The 25,252-nt window shown below is 38.8% G+C and overlaps 1 protein-coding gene across 1 annotated transcript; it reads right to left on the bottom strand.

Moving 5' to 3' along the window:
* Positions 1-3,578: 3,578 nt before the first annotated feature.
* Positions 3,579-21,725, bottom strand: LOC120538142 (serine/threonine-protein kinase pim-1-like). The gene is made up of 8 exons (XM_039767579.1): positions 21,630-21,725; positions 17,487-17,556; positions 13,853-13,960; positions 13,629-13,729; positions 8,754-8,804; positions 8,271-8,649; positions 3,753-3,929; positions 3,579-3,670 (listed from the first exon to the last, which is right to left on the bottom strand). Exons 1-8 carry the CDS (start codon positions 21,723-21,725, stop codon positions 3,579-3,581), a joined length of 1,074 nt encoding a protein of 357 aa, XP_039623513.1.
* Between the last annotated feature and the right edge of the window lie 3,527 nt (positions 21,726-25,252).

Consider the following 25,252-nt stretch of genomic DNA (forward strand, 5'->3'; position numbering starts at 1 on the left):
TATTAAAAACAGGTGAAGAAGTGTTGGGTAGGATGACAAGAAGAAGCCCAAAAAGACATGGCGATGAAATAGAGGGATGCAGGATGTGATAAAAGCTAAGAAGGAGGCAAAGAAGAAATGGTACCAATCAGGGAAGAAGGAAGATGCAGAAATGCAGAGACAAGAGCCATGGCACAAGCTTTGGAGGAGGTGTATGAAAACCTGGAGACAAAAGAGTTAGAGAGCATGATTTTTAGAATTGTGGAGACTAAGAACAAGGCTGGAAAGGATTTTAGTCAGATAAAACAGAAGAAAAAATGAGCATAATAGGATCAAGAAGAGACGGAAGAGGTGCTTTGAAAAGCTGTTGAATGAAGAAAACCCAAGGGTAGTATTTGGGAATGGAGTAGCAAAAGAAGGTCTAGCATCAAGAATAAGGAGAGAGGAAGTAAAGGAGGCACTGAAAGTAATGGAAAATGAAAAGGCAACAGGACCAGAGTTTAGGAGAAGCGGGAGTAGATGTGTTTTGGGATCTAATACAGAAGATCTATTAACAGGAGAGAATACCAGAGAAGTGGAGGAACAGTGTGATTCGACCCATTCATAAGGTGATATTCAGGGTTGTGAAAACTATAAAGGGATAAAACTGATGTCACATATAATGAAAATTAGGGAAAGGGTTATAGAAAGAAAGTTTAGTGAAGAGACCATCAGAGGGGATGAGAAGTTTGGTTTTATGCCAGAGAGAGAAACTACTGATACAGTCTTTGCATTGAGACAGCTGATAGAGAAGCATCAAGAAAAACAGAAAGGATTACATATGGTGTGTGTTTATTGATTTCAAAAAGGCTTGTGATAGAGTGCATGTATGGCAGAGTGAGGACTCCAGTTAAAAGCAGTGTTTGGGTAACAGACAAGACAGTTAGAGGAGATCTGCACCAGGGATCTTCTTGAAGTCTTTACCTTTTTGATCTCATAATGGACGTTTTGAGTCATGGGATAAAAGATCAATCCCTCTGGTGCATGCCTTTTGCTGATGACATTGTGTTGTGTAGAACCAGAAAAGATTTGACTGTAAACTGGTACACACAACATGCAGGAGTGCAGGACTAAGTAAACAACAGTAACAAAAATGAAACACAGGGAAAGCTGTACACAGGAAAAGCTGCATCATGGAGCAACCACCAACCAGCTCTTTACTAATTGAATAAAGTGAAGCCAGTTGCGGGTAGTAGAGGCAGAAGAGTTGTTGATCCGAGATGCAGAAAGTTGAAGGAGGACAAGATTGTAAAAGGAAGACTTCCAGATAGTAGGAGAGGCAAGGGCAGGAGCTTTCCAGTGAGAGGCTAAAAGTAATTTAGCTGCCATAGTTGCAGTCATTAGCAGCCCCCGCTGGGAAAGAGAAAGAAAGAGTGAAGAAAGAGAAGAAAAGCCTAGGAGAAGAACTTATTAGGACAAAGGAATGGGGAAAGAGAAAATTGTAGGGAGGAATTCTGCTATATAAAGCCAGAGAGCTGCAGCTGGGGGGCATTCCCAGAACATGTGAAGAAAAGTGCCAGGGATTTCAAGAAGACAGAGGCAACATAGGAGATCTAACCCTAGTCCCATTAGATAGCGTCTCCGAGAAGTAGGGTACAGTTTATGAATAAATTGAAATTGTGTGCTGGTGATTAGGTTTTTTAGAACAATTTTTTTATATTTTGAAATATATTTATCCAGCACAACGCAGAGGATGGGGAAAGGTCTGTTAACCAATTACTCACAATTGGGAGAGTTTTGATGGAAGCTTTGCAGAGAAGGGAATAGAGACCTGATAATGGTTTGGAATTATGAGAAAGGGATAAAGCAAATGATTACAGGGGATGCATTGGAAGAGGGGAATTGAGGGGGGTTCCACATGTCCTGAACACAGACCTCAGCTGTAAATAGAAAAAAGAGGTGGGAGGGGTATGATACCTGGGTCAAAGAGATAGCCCTAGCACCAGAAAAGATGAAATGGATAAAAAGTTTGAAGATCAAAGAAGGAATTTGGAAGATAGAGGGTTGAAGATAAATAGGAAGAAGACAGAATGTATGAGGTTTAATAAAGATCAGGGTTCTGAAGTTTTCCTGCAGAGAGAGCTATTGGAAAAAGGTGGATACATTTACAAAATACTTAGGATTGGTGGTAGCCCAAGATGAAAAATTAGATGCAGGAATAATCCATAAAGTGCAGTGTGGATGGAACAATTGGAAGAAGGTATCAGGAGAACTGTGTGATTGCTGTGTGATTGCAGAATTAAGGTGAAGGTTAAAAGTAAGTATTGTGAGACAGTAGTAAGGCCAGAAATGATGAATGGAGCTGAGACATGGGCAATGAAGGGCACACAGGAAAAGAAGTTAGATGTGGCAGAAATGAGAATGCTAAGATGGATGTGTAGAGTTACAAAAAAGGACAGAATAAGAAATTAGACAATCAGAGGCATAACAAAAGTGATAAAGAATATCTAAGAGAGTATAGGAAAGTAGGTTGAAATGGTATGGAGTTGTGACGAGGAGAGGCAATGAATATATGGGCAAAAGAGTGATGGGAATGGAAGAGAAAGTGAGGAAAGCGGAGGTGAATGGATAAAGTCAAAGAACATCTGAAGGAAGAGGGTTTGACTGGTGATCAAGGTCATCTACCCCACATAGCAGTGGGAAAAGATGAAAAGGAAGAAGAAAAGAAGAAAAATATGCCCAAAACAACTAGAACAATCCTACCACCAGAAAGATGGTAATAGACAGCAATAAATGTATTCAGACCTTTCTGGTTGGATTACATCTATGTAATTATTGTGTTTTGGCCACATGACCTATAATCTGAGACTCAAAAAAATCATTTTATCATTTTTCTTATATAGCAATATCCAATAAGCTATAGGTATTTTAAAAGAACTGTACATTTCATTTATGTTCTAAACAATCATATTCCAACTCAGCTATGGAGGGGTCTAAGTCTATAAACAAGACTGGACACAAGCCAGGAGCCAAGTCTAATTTGGTCACCCCCTGGTGTTATTATGTTTATATACACTGGCAACAGAGAATCATTATTTTAAATAACATCTTTTTTTAGTGACTACCTTTCAAGTTGCTTTACAACTACGGCAACATTCTGTAGTTATATGTAGAAAAGTGTTTCTAATCAGATCACAGTCATATTATTTGACTGCATGGAGTCAAATGAGATGGAAGTAAAAGGGAGAGACATTTTACTGTGTGCAAAAGCACACGAGTTGTCTTCCTCTTCCATATAAGACCCTCAACCATACATTTTGATTTCCAAAAAAAAAAACAGCTAGATGTTTATTGATTTGATCCTAAAAGAGCACTAGGTATTGAACACATACAAGAAATTACTGTATATTACTTACTGGCAGACATTATCAGTCCCAGAAGGACGCCTTGTTTTTTACTTGTCGAATGATTTGGACATTTCCAGTCTATCTTTTTGCACTGTTCATCTCTTGCACATTTGCTGCCCCATCAAGCAGAAATGGACTGATAAATCGCATGCTACTATTTCACTGGAATTTTTCTCTACAGATGTTGAGCTAGAAAAGATTGCAATTTAACTCTCATGTAAGCCAAGAATGTTCAAGGATGTCTGTCAGGGAAGGGCGATCAGCTGGATGCAGAGAGAGGCACCTCCTAATCAGATTCCAACACTCTGCAAAATAAAGAGCCAAAAGGTTAGACAATACTTAGATTTTTATCCCATATGTGAATGACAGGTTTCCTTCCTAAATCACCTCTGGAGACTTTTCTGTGAAACTTCACCTTCCCCTTAATGGTCTCTTCTTTCTTTTCAAAAGGTATGGACCCATACAGCAACATGTACAGCAGAATACCAAGAGACCATACTGTGGCAGGTTCAGCGAGGTAACGCCTTTTAGTGAACCACTCTGGAGGAGCATATTTTCGTGTGCCTGGAGTTGCAAATCACAAAAGTTTTTCTGCCATAACTTGTAGACCTTTTAATTTTTCTGTAACTATTATATGAAACGTTTTTTAAACTAACTTTTAGGGTAAATTCTATAATAAAGGCATTTTAAAAATTGAAAGAACTCTTTAACTGATTTGGAGTTCTCGAGTCTCAGGATAGTACATTGACAGTAATCTTTTCATACCACATTCAGAAGTCAGAAATGCTATGAAAGAACAGAAAAGCAGACACGGTGGCAAAAGAACATAGAACGACTGACAGTCATCATGCTGGAAATAATCAGACTGTGTTCAAGGATGTGTAAAATGTGTAAACTGTACATATATCACAACACTGTAGCACAGGGGTCCTCAATCATGGTCCTGGAGGGCCACAATGGCTGCAGCTTTTTGCTCCATCCCAAATGCTTAATAAGAAGCCCTTATTGCTCAAGTAACACTTCTGCTTCACTTTAGTTGTCTCGCTCGTTAAGATTTTGAACCCTTATTGCTTATTTTAGTCTTAAACAGGTGTATTCATTCAGTTTTTAATTGCTCCTAATTAGCAATAACATCCATCCATCCCGTTGAATCTGAACACAGGGTCACAGGAGCCAATCCCAGCCAACACAGGGCGCAAGGCAGGAACCAATCCCGGGCAGGGCGCCAACCCACCGCAAGACACACACAAACACACACCAAGGACAATTTAGAATCGCCAACCCACCTAACCTGCGTGTCTTTGGACTGTGGGAGGAAACCCACGCAGACACGGGGAGAACATGCAAACTCCACGCAGGGAGGACCCTGGAAGCGAACCCGGGTCTCCTAACTGCGAGGCAGCAACGCTACCACTGCGCTACCGTGCCGCCCTAGCAATAACATGCGAATGACAAAAGAGATCAGCATTTCCCCATTTAGCTTGTTTCCATTTACACCTGTGGGGATTTATCGTGCACTGTTTGGTTAAATTAAACACTTGGAAGGAAAGTGAAGAGAAAAAAGTGAAAGACTGAGAATTACTCATCCATTTTAGACTTCAAATCATTTGGATAATACCCTTAGAAAGGGGAAGAAAATCTAGGATATGAGAATGACCTGACATGGCAGAATTAAAGCACTAACAAACCATGAAATAAAATTATTGCCAAGAATTGCTTTCTAATTAAGCAATTGGGTTGGAACAAAAACCTGCAGCCACTGCGGCCCTCCAGGCCTGTGATTGAAGACCCCTGCTGTAGCACTTTCTCCTACATTTAAATGAAGAAAAAAAAATCATGAGGTTGCTCAACTATTAATAAGTCCATTTTGAGTGAGTGTGGGTGTTTTATAGAAGAGTGCTATGTGATGGACTTCACTCTTAAAAATGAAGGTGTCAAAATTATTCTTCAGAGCAATGTCATGCCATAATGAATGTAGCAATGCACAAAACTCACTCGAGCTCCATATGCACAAAAATAGAATTATTCAACTCAAAATTATATATCGAGGATATCTCTCTTGTTTTAAAATTGTCCAAAATGTTTCCAGGGCAAGATCCAACCTGAGAATGCTGCAAACAAGTTCCAGCCTCACTGGGCCACATGTTTTGGGCCTGCACCAAATTAACATCATTCTGGACCAAAGCCTTTAAATGCCTTTCAGACAGCCTTGGTGTCACAATCTCTCCTAATCCACTAACAGCTGTGTTTGGTGGGCTCACAGAGGGGCTTAAAGTGGAGAAGGACAAACAAACTGTGATTGCATTTACTGTACTATTGGCACGCAGACTTATCTTGCTCAACTGGAAGAATCCAAACTCTCCTATCTTAAGTCAGTGGGTAACTGATGTTATATACTATCTCACTTAAAGGATTTGTACAAAACATGGCAGGATCTAACCAATAACATTTTAGAATAAGCATTTATAGTGGTGTGAAAAACTATTTGCCCCCTTCCTGATTTCTTATTCTTTTGCATGTTTGTCACACAAAATGTTTCTGATCATCAAACACATTTAACCATTAGTCAAATACAACACAAGTAAACACAAAATGCAGTTTTTAAATGATGGTTTTTATTATTTAGGGAGAAAAAAAAATCCAAACCTACATGGCCCTGTGTGAAAAGTAATTGCCCCCTGAACCTAATAACTGGTTGGGCCACCCTTAGCAGCAATAACTGCAATGAAGCGCTTGCGATAACTTGCAATGAGTCTTTTACAGCGCTCTGGAGGAATTTTGGCCCACTCATCTTTGCAGAATTGTTGTAATTCAGCTTTATTTGAGGGTTTTCTAGCATGAACCGCCTTTTTAAAGTCATGCCATAGCATCTCAATTGGATTCAGGTCAGGACTTTGACTAGGCCACTCCAAAGTCTTCATTTTGTTTTCTTCAGCCATTCAGAGGTGGATTTGCTGGTGTGTTTTGGGTCATTGTCCTGTTGCAGCACCCAAGATCGCTTTAGCTTCAGTTGACGAACAGATGGCCGGACATTCTCCTTCAGGATTTTTTGGTAGACAGTAGAATTTATGGTTCCATCTATCACAGCAAGCCTTCCAGGTCCTGAAGCAGCAAAACAACCCCAGACCATCACACTACCACCACCATATTTTACTGTTGGTATGATGTTCTTTTCTGAAATGCTGTGTTCCTTTTACGCCAGATGTAACGGGACATTTGCCTTCCAAAAAGTTCAACTTTTGTCTCATCAGTCCACAAGGTATTATCCCAAAGGTCTTGGCAATCATTGAGATGTTTCTTAGCAAAATTGAGATGAGCCCTAATGTTCTTTTTGCTTAACAGTGGTTTGCGTCTTGGAAATCTGCCATGCAGGCCGTTTTTGCCCAGTCTCTTTCTTATGGTGGAGTCGTGAACTCTGACCTTAATTGAGACAAGTGAGGCCTGCAGTTCTTTAGACGTTGTCCTGGGGTCATTTGTGACCTCTCGGATGAGTCGTCTCTGCGCTCTTGGGGTAATTTTGGTCGGCCGGCCACTCCTGGGAAGGTTCACCACTGTTCCATGTTTTTGCCATTTGTGGATAATGGCTCTCACTGTGGTTCGCTGGAGTCCCAAAGCTTTAGAAATGGCTTTATAACCTTTACCAGACTGATAGATCTCAATTACTTCTGTTCTCACTTGTTCCTGAATTTCTTTGGATCTTGGCATGATGTCTAGCTTTTGAGGTGCTTTTGGTCTACTTCTCTGTGTCAGGCAGCTCCTATTTAAGTGATTTCTTGATTGAAACAGGTGTGGCAGTAATCAGGCCTGGGGGTGGCTACGGAAATTGAACTCAGGTGTGATACACCACAGTTAGGTTATTTTTTAACAAGGGGTCAATTACTTTTTCACACAGGGCCATGTAGGTTTGGATTTTTTTTTCTCCCTAAATAATAAAAACCATCATTTAAAAACTGCTTTTTGTGTTTACTTGTGTTATATTTGACTAATGGTTAAATGTGTTTGATGATCAGAAACATTTTGTGTGACAAACATGCAAAAGAATAAGAGGGGCAAATAGTTTTTCACACCACTGTAAATTGAGGATGCAGGTTCTCTCCCCTCGTTTATTCCATTTATCTTTATTCATTTATTACTTTGTCTATTTACTTATTTGTTTACTAGCTTTAAGTTTTACTCTGCTGGCCTGGCTCTCTTTCTCAGTGGTGGAGGTTGATTTGTTTTAAACCTTTTTTTGTAAAACTTGAGTTATTTGTATGGAATGTTACTTGATTTTAATAAAATCAATAACATCCAAAAAAAAAAAGATCCATAATGGGCCCCATACAGTAAAAAAACATGAATAGATGGTTCACAGATCTAAGGAACATCAATATCTTGCTATTTTGTAAATTTTTTTGGTAATTTTGTGACCTACCTGTGACTCTACTGGGGCTCCCTAGTTGGCGTGACCCCTCCTTTAAAAAAATGCTTATTAGAGGGTAGACACACATTCTGGAAGGATCACATACAAGAAGGGAATCAGAGTGCCAGAATAATAATTAAGAGATATCAATCCATTATCACAACCTTTATAAATTTAAAATTTCTAATCTGATTTTCATAATTTAAACAACAAATAGAAAAGATATACTATTATTTTAGTAGCATAGTTTGACCATAATTTATTTAGCTTACATAGAGTAGTGTAACATATATAGTGGTTTCATGATAAGCATTGATTGAATTTATTTCACCTGACCTGGAAAAACACACAAAAACAAAGTTTTCTCAATGTAAAAAAAATGAAAAGATTTTTAAAAAATCCACTCAGTGTTATAAATGAAACAGCAGGTGAAATTCATAACCGTCAAGCTAATTTTTGTAGGATGAAATCCAAAGAGGTTCCAAACTGACTCTTTGCCTTACCTCTGTAGCTGGTGTATTCATCCTCCTGCAGCAATGCTCCACAGCCAAAGTCAATGAGTTTAATTTGGTGTGTAAAACTCTGGATAAGGACATTATCTACCTTCACATCCCTGTGGAAGACACCCCTGGCTTGGCAGTGCTGGAGGGCTTCCACAACCTGTAGAAAGATCCGCCGTGCTAGTCGCTCTCCAAGGAATTTCTTGCGCTTGGAGAGGAAATCTAGCAGATTAAGGCAGGGCTCTGGATGCTCAAGGATCAACACCACTTCACTGTGGCTAATACTCCAGTCTAGGAGCTGGATGATGCCTGGGGATAAAGGGGCCTTGCACACCATTTTCATTAACGCAATCTCAATTGGAATCAACTGCTGCTCTCCGGGCTGTAGCAGAAAGGATAGGGAGACAACGTAAAGCTGACAAGTTTATCAAGAGAAATTATGACTGCTTCAAAAGTTATTTAGATTTTTCTGTTATTTTTACTTACAAGCTGGATCCACTCTGCAACTGCCTTTATACTCATGGCTTTAATGGCCACCTGGAGCAGAAAAACAGCAGAGTTTGAAACTTTAACTTTTGAGTTTGTCTACTCTGAGTTTCATTGTTTTTATTCACTTGCTTTAATGATCCAATTTGCAATTGTCTTCTACATTGTAGAATGACATGAAGGTTCCTTGCAACTCTGATTTTTTGATGATTAATTAAGGTTGGATCCTAAGAGCTTTCTAGCTGTATGTGAGATTTTCCTTCCACAGTTCAGACATGCAGGTCTGATCAAATGACACCTTTATACTGCCCAGTGTACATTTAGGCAAGTGTGTGCCATGTCTGAGTGGGCTCAGTCATGTGCCCTTTGTTTCATTTTGTGGATTTGTCTGACTTGTTCCCAATGTTTTCGGATGTGGAAATATGGCCTTCTAACAATGGAGATCAAATGTGGAAGTAAATAGATGGAACGGACACAAAATGTACAGTGTCTATAGTGAAGTATGGACACTACACCATAACTGTGAGGGCAATAATCATAGCCATTTAACACTGGAGTTGTAATTGGTCATAAACTGAAATGACTACTGGAGAATACACAGCACGGGCATACAGTACCAGTCAAAAGTTTTGATTTACAAATACAGCCAAGAACATTGTTAGTGTTGCTTATGATCACTGCTTGAAATGACTGACTTTCACTTATTATTCATGTATGACTGCAAAGCCCCCTTTTCAGCAGTTATTCCTTCAGTGTCCTATTTGTGAACCCCCTCACTTTATCCCTAATTCATCATATATAAATGCTCATTGGTTATTAGAGAAACCTATGTAATTGCATTAGCACTGCTGAAAATTGTTATTCTGTTTACTTGATTTGCAAGGTACTGGCATTCCTAATGTTCTGTTCTGCGTTCAAAAATTGCCAAAATGAGACAGGTTTCTCAAGCCTATTTTTGTGCATAATGATGGTTATTCCATGAAACAAAACTGAAGATTTCATACAAAGATGTCTACAGATGTCTTGAGGAAAGGGTAAACTGGCCATAACCAGGATAGAAGAAGAGGCGGAAGGCCCAGATGCACAACTGCAGAAAAGGATAAGGACATCAGAGTGTGCAGTTTGAGAAGAGAGAAAAACAAAACACTTTAAAACTCCTTAGTTGCGTTCTTTATTAAATACCACTGGCAAATATCAGTGTCATCTGCAACAGAGGAATGATAACTCCGGGATGCTGACCAAAATATTCTTTTCTACTCATCTCCTGTCCAATGTTTGTCTTCTTTTGGACCACTGTTATCTTTTCTTTTTAGATGCCAGTTTCAGATATGGCTTTACTTTAATATTCTGCTTCTTAGGCCCAGTGGAGATGGGAGCTGTGAGACATTAGTGATAAGCAATGCTGCAGTTGACAAAATCACTAACACATCTACTCTAATGAAACCTATATATTTGGTCTTTCAGGGTTGAATATGTTTACTTCAGACAATGGAAAAATGTCTCCAAAACTCTATGATTGATGATGACTGGAAAATTGGCCTCATTAGTAACATAAATTGCAGCTTCACATGACCAAGCCAGCTTACTGTCAGATAAGTCTATGCTTTCCATCGACAATGGCAGTAACGCCATTTGTTACAACAAAGGAATTTGTCCTCAATGAATGTTATTTTAAATTTTCAACATGTGTGCTAACAATTGCCAGCTATGAGACAGTAAGAGACTGTAAAGTCTCCTCTGTCTGTCTCTCCAGACTTTTCTCATCTATGATCAGTTGCTACTAATTATTGATGTTTTCTGCCATTTGTCATGTTACTAAAAATTATACGATTAGATGCTTTTCTGATATGTTTTGAAATCTTCATTCATGAATCAATATACATAGCCATTTTGCACTTTAAAGTGGACCTAATGCAGTTTTTAATTTATATATGCTAGGGGGCTTTGCCCCCTGCTTGCTTCGCTCTCCAACCCCGGTGTTTGGTTAATCGGATATACAATAATTTTTTTTTTCTTTGGAATTGTTTCAATTTCATTATTTGCACTTTTACTTAAAAGCTTCATTAAAAACAATATTTTTTGGAGACATATTGTGACAACACAACGTATAACTGCCCGTGAGTGAACATTGTTTCTGTTTCTGTAATAAATAATCCAACTTTTTCTAATGTTTGTCCCTGTGATTTATTGATTGTCATAGCAAAAGCTTTTCTCACGGTAAACTGTAAAAATTTATTACGGATGGCATATCACGATCTCCTTTAGTGTCTAATGTTATTTGCGGAATATATACATTACCTTTCTTTTTGCCTGTTAAAATTTGCATTGCGTCTCCGTGATGATGTATTCTTTGAAATTCAACTTGTCGTTGCTTTAACTGTTCCAGGACAACAGATTCTCGTAGCGTATGGTCTATTATTGTGTAAATCCACGTTTTTTGCATTGAATGATGCAAATGCGAAAAGACTTTGTTGTCTACTCTTTGCTTTTTATTTATAACCTTGATTTGTCCTGCTCTTTTTTCAATTACACCTGGTTCTGATGGTTAATCACCTTTTGTTTTGCGGTAATGCAATCTTTTCTATCATTTCTTTGATACTGTACTTTTGCAACTGACATGATAAAGTGTCACAAAATTTTTACTTGAACAATCGCTGACTTCGTAACCCCAAGGACAACTTTCTAGCACCCTCTCCAATCCCTAATCCCCCGTGTCTTGCCAAAACCCCACTTACCGCATCAAGCAATACCCTGCTATCAGTATTCCGTGCTGTACTCCGCCCTCCCTCAATCGGACCACACAGCCACTTAAAACCAAAAAGGCCTCAACCTGGCTGGGACGCTACAATACTTTCGAATTTTACTGCTTTCATATTCTGTACCTTTCTCTGCATGTGTATCACACCATCATTTGTTTGAGCCTTTCGAATTATACTGCTTTCATAATCTCTTATCTACCTTTTTTCTCTCCAATGCCTTTGGGTCTCTATTCTCTGTACTGTCCTTATACGCTTTATATGTGTTGAGAGCACAGGATCTGTGTGCACTACGTGCTTTTACTGCAACTGACTGTTTTTTGATGGGTGTGCTCTTATATGATATCTTTTGTAAGTAGGGCGTGTCTTTCAAGAATCTCTTGTTCCACGTCCCCACGAGACGGCCCTGGGACAATCTCTTGGCACCAAGTCTCATGTTTACGGTCCTCGCAAGACACTCCGTGGCAAGTCTCTTTTGTCTTGCGGGTCTTTTAAATGTCTACTGAGAACTTCCGAGAAGATCGCGTATCGTCGCCTTGCTTTTGCTTTCCATGATTTCTTTTTATAATAGAGAAATATTTTTAAGTTTACACACATCTCTCTAGTAAAAAGAAAATCTTGAGACAAGACTATTGCCAAGAGATTTTTTCAAGTCCCGCCCTCATCTCTACCATCTTCAGTTAACGACCCATTCCCACGGTACTCTCACCTCTCAATTGTGTGAATGCTTTTTTCAGACACAGCTCCTGTGCTCTCAGCTCTTATAAATTTTTAAGTTTTTCTCACTTTGAGTTCCCAATGAAAGAAGAAGTATTATGTCCAAATCTAAGAATTTCATCCCAAAGGGTTATCAACTGAAGAAATGAGTACACGGGCAATCCTAGCACCGAGAAACGATGACGTCAAATGGCTTAACGCGAAAATTGTTGATTGGTTACACAGCAAATCGGTTAAATGTGTATCAATAGACTATGCTGAAACAGTTGGTGGTGATTGTTCAGAAGATGAAAACATCAACTTACAATATCCCATAGAATATCTACAACCGTTAACAATATCCAGTCTTCCATCGGCCAAATTACTGTTGAAAGAAGGATGTATGTTAATGTCAGTTTATTTATTAGAGAGAAAGAAATGATATTCATTCATGGGCAGTTATACGTTGCGTTGTAACTATGTAAGTCCAAACACAGAATCAAAATTCAATGTGATTTTGATGAAAAGTTAATTCCAAATATTGTTTTTACTGAAGTTTTACTGAAGTGTGAGTTTAAAAAGTATTTGCATGTCAATTTCAAAGCCAAACAGAATGAAAACGTGTAACACCCATCAAATAACTGTAACTCAACATGAAACATAATTTTCTTTCAATTAACTATGTTGCACTACTTTTTACTATGGTTAATTACTCGTAATGTAAAATAGTTAGATCTATTATGCATAAGTAACACTTCCCATGAAAATAACAATCTGTTTAAATTGTATATCCGCTTCCCCATACGCAAGCAGCAGAGCCAAGTAGTGACTAGTGTGTATTGCCCACCCTGGGGTTGGTGAGTGAAGTGAGCAGGGGGCAGAGCCCCCTAGTCTTCAATAAACATAAAAATCTATCTTAAATGAATGAATGATATATTACTGTACATTCTCTGATTCTGTAAGAGAAAACCCTTGTATTAATTTTATTTGAAGCTCTTGACCAGCATCTCCATTACTTTATGCATTGTGCTGCTTTCACATGATTGGTTTATTAGATAATTGTATGCATAAACTGATTTACAGGTGTTCCTAATAATTTGCTCAGTGACTGCATATATATATATATATATATATATATATATATATATATATATATATACTATACTGTAAATAATATTATAAGTAGCTATCATTGTATGCAATATTTTTATATTTGTCCATTGTTTCTGTGAACACATATGGTACTTAATGAACATTCACCTTTCCTAACACTTTGGTATGCTTGGGTCTGATTTACACATATTTCATCACATAAATGCTTAATATTTTGAACATACAGTATTTACACTTTAAGACAGAAGGCAAAACATTGTCCTTTTTAACCCAGAACCTGCAAATAGGTGAGTAAAGAAAACCATTTTACTGGTAAGGCATCCTTCTTTCGTCTTGCCGCGTACACTTCACCAAATCCACCTGTACCCAGTAGTGACTCCACATCATAGTCATTCAGTAAGCTTCTCCATTCTAAAAGAAGAACATCTTTCTTATGACATATGATTTATGTTGCCTGACAAGGAAAGTTCCAAAAGAGTGAAAAGCAGAGTAATGCAGTAAAGAGCAGCAGATTATTACTGTACTATTTCTTACCACGAACACCACGTAAATCTGTACTCCATTCACTGCATGGTTCATTTTCACCACCAGCACCACACTTAGCAGAGACCACACCACACTGCCCACTCCTATTGACTCCCTCTGAGGATTGCAAAAATAACAGAAGTAAATCAGTCGTATCTCCAGATGTATATGAGTTAAACACAACTTTTTTTACCAAAGTCCATAATGGGTTGAAATCTAAGCAATATAACATACTTAGACTTATACTTACTTATACTTTATACAGTATATATATATATATATATATATATATATATATATATATATATATATATATATATATATATATATATATATATATATATATATATATATATATATATATATATATACTAATAAAAGGCAAAGCCCTCACACACTCACTCACTCACTCACTCACTCACTTACTCACTCAATCACTAATTCTCCAACTTCCTGTATAGGTAGAAGGCTGAAATTTGGCATGCTCATTCCTTACAGCTTACTTAAAGTTAAGCAGGTTTCATTTCGAAATTCTACGCGTAACAGTCATAAAGGTCAACAATGTCCGCCATGTTGAACTTTCTTATTCATGGCCCCATCTTCACGAAATTTGGTAGGTGGCTTCCCTGCGCTAACCGAAACCAATGTACATACTTATTTCAGTGGTATGACGCCACTGTCAGCCGCCATATTGAACTTTCCAACATCACTAATTCTCCAACTTTCTGTGTAGGTAGAAGGCTGAATTTTGGTATGCTCATTCCTTACATCTTACTTATAAAAGTTAAGCAGGTTTCATTTCAAAATTCTACGCGTAACAGTCATAAAGGTCAACAATGTCCGCCATGTTGAACTTTCTTATTTATGGACCCATCTTCACGAAATTTGGTAGGTGGCTTCCCTGCGCTAACCGAAACCAATGTACGTACTTATTTCGGTGGTATGACGCCACTGTCAGCCGCCATATTGAACTTTTCAACGTCACTAATTCTCCAACTTTCTATGTAGGTAGAAGGCTGAAATTTGGCATGTTCATTCCTTACAGCTTACTTACAAAAGTTAAGCAGGTTTCATTTCAAAATTCTACGCGTAACGGTCATAATGGTTGACAACGTTCGCCATGTTGAACTTTCTTATTTATGGCCCCATCTTCATGAAATTTGGTAGGCAGCTTCCCTGTGCTACCCAAAACCGATGTACATACTTATTTCAGTGGTATGATGCCACTGTCGGCCGCCATATTGAACTTTTCAATGGTCTTTGTTACTTATGGGCCCATCTTCAAGAAATTTGGTACGCGGGTTCCCAACACTAACAGAATCCTACTTACATACATATATACGTCCATAGCCTGCAGCTCGGTCACCGTGTGAGGCGGCGTTGGGTCCCCCATCCCAACGACTCCCATGTTGTTGGCTAAGGCCGTCCGTCGCTCCGGTCTCTACATTCCCTTCCTTGCTTCGCCACGGTATTCACGTCTCCCTGCTGATAACTGCAGCCTTTTTATTTAATCCATGGCTTCTCCGCTGTTTTATTGTTCGTTTATTACGATTAAAGTTATTGTGTAGGTATTTTAGACTTACTTTACATTGTTCAGGTACCCATTTCCTTTATCATTCCAACCGTACCCCCATTAACATGTCTTTCGAGGTGATCACCATTGATCAAAGAACTGTCACTTACTGAGTGGTTTCCATGCCCGGAGATGGCACCTACCTTTTCCATTCTCTGTGTTATATATTGCACGGCCATATCAGGCTCACTCTTGATATCCGGAGGAACATTGTGTCTTATGTATTGAATGACTGGGACAGGTTCAAGGTGTGGACTGATGACGGTACAGGAGATAATTATTCTACACAGGAGCACTATAAGAGTGAAATGCTTAAGCCCTTCACCTATGGTTCTGCATGTGAGTTGATGGCTGCCACTGAATTGTTCGGTCGTCGCTTTCAAGTGTACCGAAATGGCCAAATATTTTACACCTTTCGACAACTGCCAGTGCCTCTTAAACATCTAAGATTGACAGGTGACGATTTCAGTAGTGGACACTTTGAAGTTTATGAATGTTTAAACTTTCAAAAGCTGGATGTGAAGTTATCGATGAAACCGGTTCTATGCTTACAATGCTTGACAGATGCAGAATGTCACTTCAACACAAGTCCTGCAAATACTGTTGTCACTGAAACAAACCATGAAACTCAAACCGATTATGACAGCAGCAATCCAAGCTGTGAGATTTGAAACAAGATTACTGTTCACATGGCCAACTGTACGTTGCATGCTCAAGAGTAAGCTCAGCGCACAGCTTGGTCGTATTACAACCGGAGGGCCGAACTCACAATGTGGTATACAAAGAGATCCTTAGCAAATAATTATTGGTATATTTTCCCTCAGTTTAAAACGGTTTAATTTTCTTCTTAATAAACATTTTAAGTCAGTACTTCGCCGCTGCAAAGCGCGGGTATTTTGCTAGTGTATATATATATATATATATGCAGTCACTGAGCAAATTATTAAGAACACCTGTAAATCAGTTTATGCATACAATTATCTAATAAATCAATTATGTGAAAGCAGCACAATGCATAAAGTCATGGAGATGCTGGTCAAGAGCTTCACATAAACCACCAGAATGGGGAAAAAATGTGACTTCACAGATTTTGAGTGTGGCACGATTGTTGGTGTGAGACAGGCTGGTCTGAGTTTTTCTGTAACTGCTGACCTCATGGGATTTTTACACCCAAGAGTTTACTCAGAATGTCTAAAAAAAATCCATCGAGGCCTATTTTTTGCAGATTAAAATGTCCATTTGATGACAAATTTAGGATGAGAATCACTCAGATGACCCCTCTGTACAACTGTGGGGAGCACAAAAGCATCTTAGAATCCACAAAATGTCTAACCTTGAGGGGGATGGTCTACAAACAGTAGATGACCATGTCAGGTTTCATTCCTGTCAGCCAAGAAGAGAAAGCTGAGACTCTTTTGGACATAAGCTCATCAAAACTGAACAGATGAAGACTGGAAAAACGTAACCTGATCTAATGAATCTCGATTTCTGTTGAAGACTATGGATGGTTGGGTCAAACTTTAGTGCCAACACCATGAATCCACACACCCAACCTACTTGATGCTTCAAGGGTTCTGGGTTTGAATCGCACACCTGCTCCTTGTCTCTATGGAGTTTGCACATTCTTTCTGTATCTATTCCTCTAGATATCCCAGCATTCCTTGCACCTCCATAAAGATGCATTTGTAAGTGTTATTGGCTGTTCAAAAATGATCAGGGTAAGATTATGAGACGTGTGAGTGCATTGGTAATGCAAGAGAATGTCGCCCTTTCTATGCATTTGTTCTCTTTTTGTGCTTCTTCTTTCTCCAATTTTTCAAACTGTACAGAAGACGTTGATTGTCAAGTCTGAATTGGCTCTACAGAAGTGAATTGGGTGTGTGCCAGAAAATGACTTGCTTAGTGTTGTCAGAAATTGTTTTTTGATTTTATCCAGTGCTGTCAGGATGGTTCTAGCACTCTGCGGCTTGAATATGTATGGAAAATATAGGAAATAGGAAAAATATTGGATAGGTAAAGACAAGACTATGAAAACACATAAAAAATAAAATAATAATATTAACACATTACCTGATGCAAAATGAGAACTGCATGGCTTGTTACCCTCATCTGTCTCGTTTCTTTCTTGTTCCTCTTGTTTCTGGAGAAAGATTTAAAAAATAAAATTTCACAAACAGGGCGGCACGGTGGCGCAGTGGTAGCGCTGCTGCCTCGCAGTTAGGAGACCTGGGTTCGCTTCCCGGGTCCTCCCTGCGTGGAGTTTGCATGTTCTCCCCGTGTCTGCGTGGGCTTCCTCTGGGCGCTCCGGTTTCCTCCCACAATCCAAAGACATGCAGGTTAGGTGGATTGGCGATTCTAAATTGGCCCTGGTGTGTTTGTGTGTGTCCTGCGGTGGGTTGGCACCCTGCCCAGGATTGGTTCCTGCCTTGTGCCCTGTGTTGGCTGGGATTGGCTCCAGCAGACCCCCGTGACCCTATTCGGATTCAGCGGGTTAGAAAGTGGTTGGATGAATTTTACAAACATACGCACTGTTGTTTTCTGCAATAACTGCTGCACAATTCTGCTCTTTTCTAAAAGTAGAGACATGAATTATTAGGCCATGTCTGTGGAAGAGAAGTGGTCTAATCATAAAGTGCCAACTGCTGTCTCTCTAAGCTTTATCATTAAATATATATATATATATATATATATATATATATATATATATATATATATATATATATATATATATATATATATATATATATTTTTTTTTTTAAGTTTAACGATTGTATTTACTTTAGTTATAAATTCTTTCTTTAAACACAGTTTTCATGGTTATATGTGACTAAATAAAATAAGTACATAAATTAATTGATTCATTAATCCGATTTTTTGGAACTTAGCATGCTGGAAAATGACAATATTGTTGTTTTTTTTATATTTTATGGATGAAAGTAGCTATTCTAATAATTGATTGAATTAATTAATTTATGTGCGCCCCACGGTTGTAGTTAAAGAAAAAAAAACATTTGCTTTTTAGTGCATTTATAACTAAAGTAAATAAAATCCTTTAACTTAATTTTTTATATATATTTTATTTTTTACTTTTCGAGTATTTTGCAAATGATTTTTCTTTAATCATCTTCCATGAACGGGAAGCTTCTTTAAAAGTATTACATAATATATCTTCTTTGCAGAATTATTTGAATACTAAAGAGAACTATATTTTGGTCTCTATTTTTCTGTTCAGGCTCTTATGGGATTAGCAGTCGCTGCGAAAAAAATATATCGACGACAGAACGGCAAGATTTACGGCAATACTTCTTCACCGCGATCATCAAGGCTACTCCTTCGCAAGAGCAAACAAGTGAAGAGGCAAGTGGGGCAACCCGATGCGTCTCTCAATTGTATGCTCCTGTATCTCACTCCGTTCTCTCTCCGTCATTGTTGTGTGTGTGTTAATGGGAATCGCATAACCATTGATAACGGCGACATTTGTTACGTAATCGCATCGGTTTTGATGGATTATTTTATTGTCATCGATTCTGAACAAGTATGCAAAATCTGAAGAAATTCGCTTCGCCAAAAGAGGATTTTAAATCAGTTTGTAAGATTTAACCCTTAAACAGACAGAGGAGTCAAGTTAAATAAAATCGTTTAATAATAATAAAAAATGACTGAAGTAAGACAAAAGAATGACAAAAGAATAAAAAACTTGGCACACATTTGCTACATGCTCTTTAAATAACTGATTTGTGTTTCCAAACCAGAATATTAATAGGAAGGAAAAATCTTCCACATTTCAAGATCTTGAAGAAGAATTTCCCACTGTAATAAGGGAATTGGTTGATGAGTCGGCAATTCATATATTGGCAAATAATACCGGTAATCCTACTACTTAAAATCAATGCTTCTCAAAATCACTTCTTTGTTTATAATTGGTTATTTAAACATCTTTTTGATATTCTTCTTCACTCCTTTGAAATATTTGCATAATTATTTATTTGTTAACAAAGTTGATTGTACTTCTCGTTTTTACCATGCAATACACAAGTGTTACATTTAAATATGTTTTATCTTTTTAATTCTTTGTATATTCTATGTTTTTATTGTACAGAAATAAAGAGCAGATACACATGCAAAGAACAGGATCAGCTATCCATTCATCCATATATCTCTTACTATTAATTTTACAAGCCCACTTATTCAGCTAATCAGGAAGCGAGAGTCCATCTCAATGCAGAATGGTTGCCAAGGCTAAAACAATCTCTGGACAGGGCGCTATAGCCGATTGCAGGGTGAACACACACCTGTATTCATCGGGGCCAAAGGAGGATCAACTATCCATCCATCCATTTCCTAACCCGCTGAATCCGAATAGGGTCACGGGGGTCTGCTGGAGCCAATCCCAGCCAACACAGGGCACAAGGCAGGAACCAATCCTGGGCAGGGTGCCAACCCACCGCAGGACACACACAAACACACCCACACACCAAGCACACACAATGGCCAATTTAGAATCGCCAATTCACCTAACCTGCATGTCTTTGGATTGTGGGAGGAAACCGGAGTGCCCGGAGGAAACCCACGCAGACACGGGGAGAACATGCAAACTCCACGCAGGGAGGACCGAGGATCAACTACTTCACTTTAATTTAAATTTGAGAAATTATTTACTCATTCAACTATATTCTACATGACTTAATCCAAACTAGGGTCCAACTAACTTATCTTGAGAGTAAATCCATCCATCCATCATCCAACCTGCTATATCCTAACTACAGGGTCACGGGGGTCTGTTGGAGTCAATCCCAGTAAAGTAAAGTTAAGAGTAAAGCAGGAGTTAAATCTGAAAGGAAACGCCAGCAAATTGCAGCATACATGTAAACACATCCATACTCACTCATTCTAAATCTAACAAATAAAGTCTATCTATCTGTCTGTCTGTCCGTCCGCCCCTTTATCTGTCCGTCATATATACACATCTTTGTCACATAGGCCAATAAGAAAACCCTAACAGACACACAAAGGCAAAGAGAATGTGTACACTGCACATAGACCATGACAGGGCTTGGACTGAAAACTGGCTTCCCCAATTTGTGAGATGTCGCCTTTCACCAGTATGCTGCCTTATTTAGCAAGTAACACCATAAGTAACATTGCAGAAGAAATAAGGTACCAGAACTGTAGTATGCATTCACTCACACATTGGCAAACCCACTTAACACAGTTCAGCGTTGAAGAGGGCCAGAGAATATCCAGGCAGTATAGTTAAGAACAGTTAAAAATATTCTTACTCAGCCTACAGAAATTGAGCAAACAAGTTAGGAGATTTCAAAAAATGCATCATTAAGTCACGAACTTTGATATATCTGCATGTTTAGTATAAATGTAAAGCAATCTGCAGCCACATACCTGGCTAATGGCTGAATTTAAGAACTGTTGGTTATTCATGCAGTTGTTCCACCTGCCAGGATCTAATTTGGGTCACAGAATGCAGAACTTTACTTAGGGCGATATATATGAGACAATAGTTACAGCTATTTCGAAAAGAAAGAAACTGAATAACTTTAAAAATAAGGTAAAAAAAAAAAATATCCCTTGCTGTTCATCAGTATTACAGGAATGTCCTTCATTTTTTGGAGGAAATATACATTCCATCCATCCATTATCCAACCTACTATATCGTAACTACAGGGTCACGGGGTCTGCTGGAGCCAATCCCAGCCAACACTAGGCGCAAGGCAGAAAACAAATCCTGGGCAGGGCGCCAGCCCACCTAAGGGTGAAATATACATTCTCATGGCTTAAATTATTTTTTTTTATTATTATTATTTTAGGGTTGGACAGTTTCATCGAAAGAAAAGAAACGGTTTTCTGGTATTAATACAGGGTGTACTTCATTACTGTCATGAATGCAATACAGTGGGAATCCAACCCAGCTAACCCATAACATCCAATAATAATTTATTTGGAATCTCTAGTGTAATTTTTTTGAGGGAAAGTGTTTGAATACTTGTGCTTGTACTGCTTAGTGCCTTAAGCGCTGTCAGTTAGAAGCACAGCGATAAGGCCATCCCGTCGGTGAGACAATGCTGATCGACCTCATTGTTGGCATGACATTTAACAAACGTCAGTATCTCCGAGGGCTCTTCTTCCACATTCCCCTCATCTTTGTCTGATTATCCCGTGTGGGAAAGTATCTGTCAACATATCAAGGTGTCTCTTTACCCTCTGAACGTCGTCTTCGCTGACAGCTTGCAACTTCATTCTCTCAGGGTCCCAAATTTTCACCTTCCCTAACTTCTTGCTTATGTAACCGCCCATTTCATAGCAAACAAATGCTCCTCAAAACACTTTTGAGCGCAATGCGTGTGTTACGGCTATGAGGGCAAAAAAAAAAAAAAAAAAAAAAGAAAGAAAGAAACATACTTCTTTGTCGGAGTCCCAGACCAGACTGACTTAGAACTTCAGATCCTCTGATGAAAACGAACAGCTGAGCATTCTAAGCAATTACGTCACAGTCGATTACTTTGAGAGGCGGGACAGAGGCTCTTGCAGTTGTAATGTGGTATTCCACAAACCATGACATCATAGCAGTGATGGTTCGCTATTTCATTTGCCTTCAAATTGCACAAATTCTTTCCGAATTTGCAGGGCGAATTTCTTAGGATCTTTCACTGAACATGGCATCAGTCAGACGTTGCCTGACTCCGATGTAATGGCAAAAAGCATAGAGACGGAGCGAACTTGCGCGCTATACAGTCATCCATCATTCAATTCACTTAATTTCTTAACCCGATTATCCATGGCTGCATCGCGGAGCATCTTATCCAAGCAATCAACGGACATACAACGGGAACAATGCTTGGACAGTACGCCAGTGTGTCATAGATCCGGATAAAATTGGTTATATGCAGTCAATCAAGTTTTATATTTTCATATAATTTAGTTTCAGGTAAAAATGTTTGACAGCCTGTAATTTATGTGGAACTATTACTATCTATATAGTTAATGATGCCTATTTTGACATTAGACTTTAGGTTAACTGTTGTGGAAGACGACCAGGGATCTTAGCCCATCGGGACACCTGGAGAAGGGAACGACCGGGAGAGAGGCAATATCTTCCCTAGGGTGCAAGAGGGCAGTCCCCCTGGATTACATCAGGGCAACGGATTTGGAGCTTGGGGGTGCCTGAACAATCTCGGAGCCCTGGGTGGAAGCACTACTGCCACACCTGGAAGTGCTGCCAGAAGAGGAACCAAGTGCATCTGGAGTGCTTCCTGGTGTCCATGCCGCAATTCCGCCACACCAGGAAGTGCAGGAAGTTCATCAGAGTGTACCTGGAGCACATCCAGATGCATCATAAAAGGGGCCACCTTATTCCATTCGGGGAGCCGGAGTTGGGAGGCAGAGGAGAAAGTTTGTGAGAGTGGGAGCAGCAGAAAAGAGAGAGAAAGAGATAAAGAGAGAAAAAGAAGAAAGAAAGAAAGAAAGAAAGAAAGAAAGAAAGAAAGAAAAGGACTGAGTACCTGTGAGCTGTATTTATGGTGATTTATGTACTGTGTGTGTGCTGTAAAACAGAGCAGAAATTAAAAGTAAGTTCTTGGACTTGGGTGTCCTGTGTCTCACTGTGATCCAGGCTGAACCTTTCACATTGTATAGTAAAATGTTTTGCTGTGTTGCACCTATCATTTCTGAGAAACCCTTTTTTTGGAAGACGTATAGATGGATAGATGGTTAAATGGATGGCTTTTGTCTTTCATGACTATGGGGAATCGTTCTTCAGATGAAGCCCTGCACTATGCAGCTATAGATGACGACTGACTGGATCCAGGGCCATCTTAACACAAGGGCACGCTGGGCAGTTGTGTGGGGGCCCGATGAGCATAGGGGCCCATGTTTTTTCTGATGCCTATGTATATTTCTGTTTTGCTATCAAAACAGGGTCCCCAGTGCTCTACTTTGCCCAGGGGCCTATAATGCTGTTAAGATGGCCCTGACTGGATCATATATCAGTAGAAGAATAACATGATTCTCCTGTAAAATGTGAGTTTTATGTCTAAAAAGTATGTTTATGAAGTACTACTTTTTTATGCACATTCAGTTTAACAAATATAATCAGTAATGCGTTTGTTATCACCCATTAAATCTGCCTTCACTTTCATATCTACAAATCACAAAATTCAGAAATAACTTAAGTGTACATTGAAGACTTTAATTTCACGGTATCTGCATATATTTCATTTACACAATGTAGAAATGACACTTTTCATACATGCCCACCCCACCATTTCAGGGCATCATAATATGCAATCATAGCAATAATAGATGTATTAATGCAGTCATAGTTCCTTGTCACATATCCTTTGTATGCAATGACTGCTTGAAGTCTGCAATTCAAAAACATCACCAGGTGCTCGGGATCTTCTTTGGTGATGCTCTGCCAAGCCTCTAATGCAGCTATCTTCAGCTCCTGCTTGTTAGGGGGTTTGGGGCTTGACCCCTTATGTTTTCTCTGCAACATATGGAAAGCCAGCTCAATTGCATTTAAATTGGATGACTATTCTGCACATTCGTGAATTTTCCATTTTTTAGCTTTGAAAAACACTTCTGTTGCGTTAACAGTATGTGTTTTAGCATGAAGTGCCCTCCAATGGGTTTGGAGGCATTTATTGGAGCGTGAGCAGATAAAATGTTTCTATATGCCTTTAGAATTAATTGTGCAGCTGCCATCAGAGGAGAAGTGAAGTGTGCCAGTGCCTGTGGCAGCCATACATGGCTGAGCCATAAAACCATCACCATGTTTTAACAGATGAGGTGGCATACTTTGAATCTTTGGCGGTTCTTTTTTAGGCAATCCTAAGGTTTTATTGATGTTTCTAATGGTTGTATTCCTATTCTCAGTGTCAAAATGGCTTCTTTTGACTTGTCCTCATGTTGAACAGAAGCAACTGGAGACTCCTAAGGGAAGAATCAAGCCGAGGTATCTCATGAAGACAGTGAAACACACCTGAGAAATCACAAACACCTGTGAAGCCAGTTTTCCCAAACATTATGGTGTCCTGAAATGGGGGGAGCATACACAAAAAGTGTTGTCAATTCTTCTTGGTGTGACCAAAATGTATGTAAATCCCCTTAAAGTCTGTAGTTTAATCACATCTAAATTGTTTGATTTGTAATTTCAAACTGTGGAACAGAAGGGGAGATCATGAAAAATATGTCTTTTTCCCAAACATTTTGAAGGGCACTGTCTATTGTCTGATAATTATATAAGACTGATCAGTATTTCCTCTGGAACAGAAATGGGTGGGAAGTGTTGGTAAATTAGATGGATTTCTTTAAACTATATTTCTAATTTGATAATAGTGGAAAAATTATGTTGCTGGGAAATTAAATTTAAAGCATAGTTGTTCATAAGATGCAAATACATTTCCTTTACTGTATACAGTTCTCTAAGTGGGTTAATCCTGAAAGTTTTCCAAAGATTAGATAATGTGTAGGCTTGAGAAGATTGAAAAAAAGTGATTATCGTGTAAAAGTAAAAGTCTCTCTGCCTTCAAGTGAGTCCTCCATTGATTCCATATTCTGAATGATTGGAGGACGACTGGATTATTGGTATATTAGTTAAAGTTAGTAACTACTGGGGCACAAAGCAGGGCGCATAAAAATGTTGGCCTATTTTCTTATTGCTTCCTTTCTATGTATCACCCTTTTGACTGTTTTTTTGGATCAGGACAAAGCTGTTTAGAGGACATTGATCAAGCACAACAATTTCACATAGAGGTGCTAGAAGATGAAGAGAAGGAAGAAGAATGTTTTTTGGTGGTTTGCCTTGACCTGCACAATTACTT

The sequence above is a fragment of the Polypterus senegalus genome, chromosome 10 (assembly GCF_016835505.1).
Source record: "Polypterus senegalus isolate Bchr_013 chromosome 10, ASM1683550v1, whole genome shotgun sequence".
Classification (NCBI taxonomy): domain Eukaryota; kingdom Metazoa; phylum Chordata; class Cladistia; order Polypteriformes; family Polypteridae; genus Polypterus; species Polypterus senegalus.

What these genes read in the sequence shown, in the direction of transcription:
- LOC120538142 (XM_039767579.1), bottom strand. Translation starts at nt 21,725, where the DNA reads ATGGGCGGTTACATAAGCAAGAAGTTAGGGAAGGTGAAAATTTGGGAC. An exon ending in GAAAGAAGGATGCCTTACCA is followed by an intron (nt 8,805 to 13,628) that starts GTAAAATGGTTT and finishes TTTCTGCTCCAG; the next exon opens with GTGGCCATTAAAGCCATGAG. An exon ending in TCACAGAAAAGTCTCCAGAG is followed by an intron (nt 3,671 to 3,752) that starts GTGATTTAGGAA and finishes TTTATTTTGCAG; the next exon opens with AGTGTTGGAATCTGATTAGG.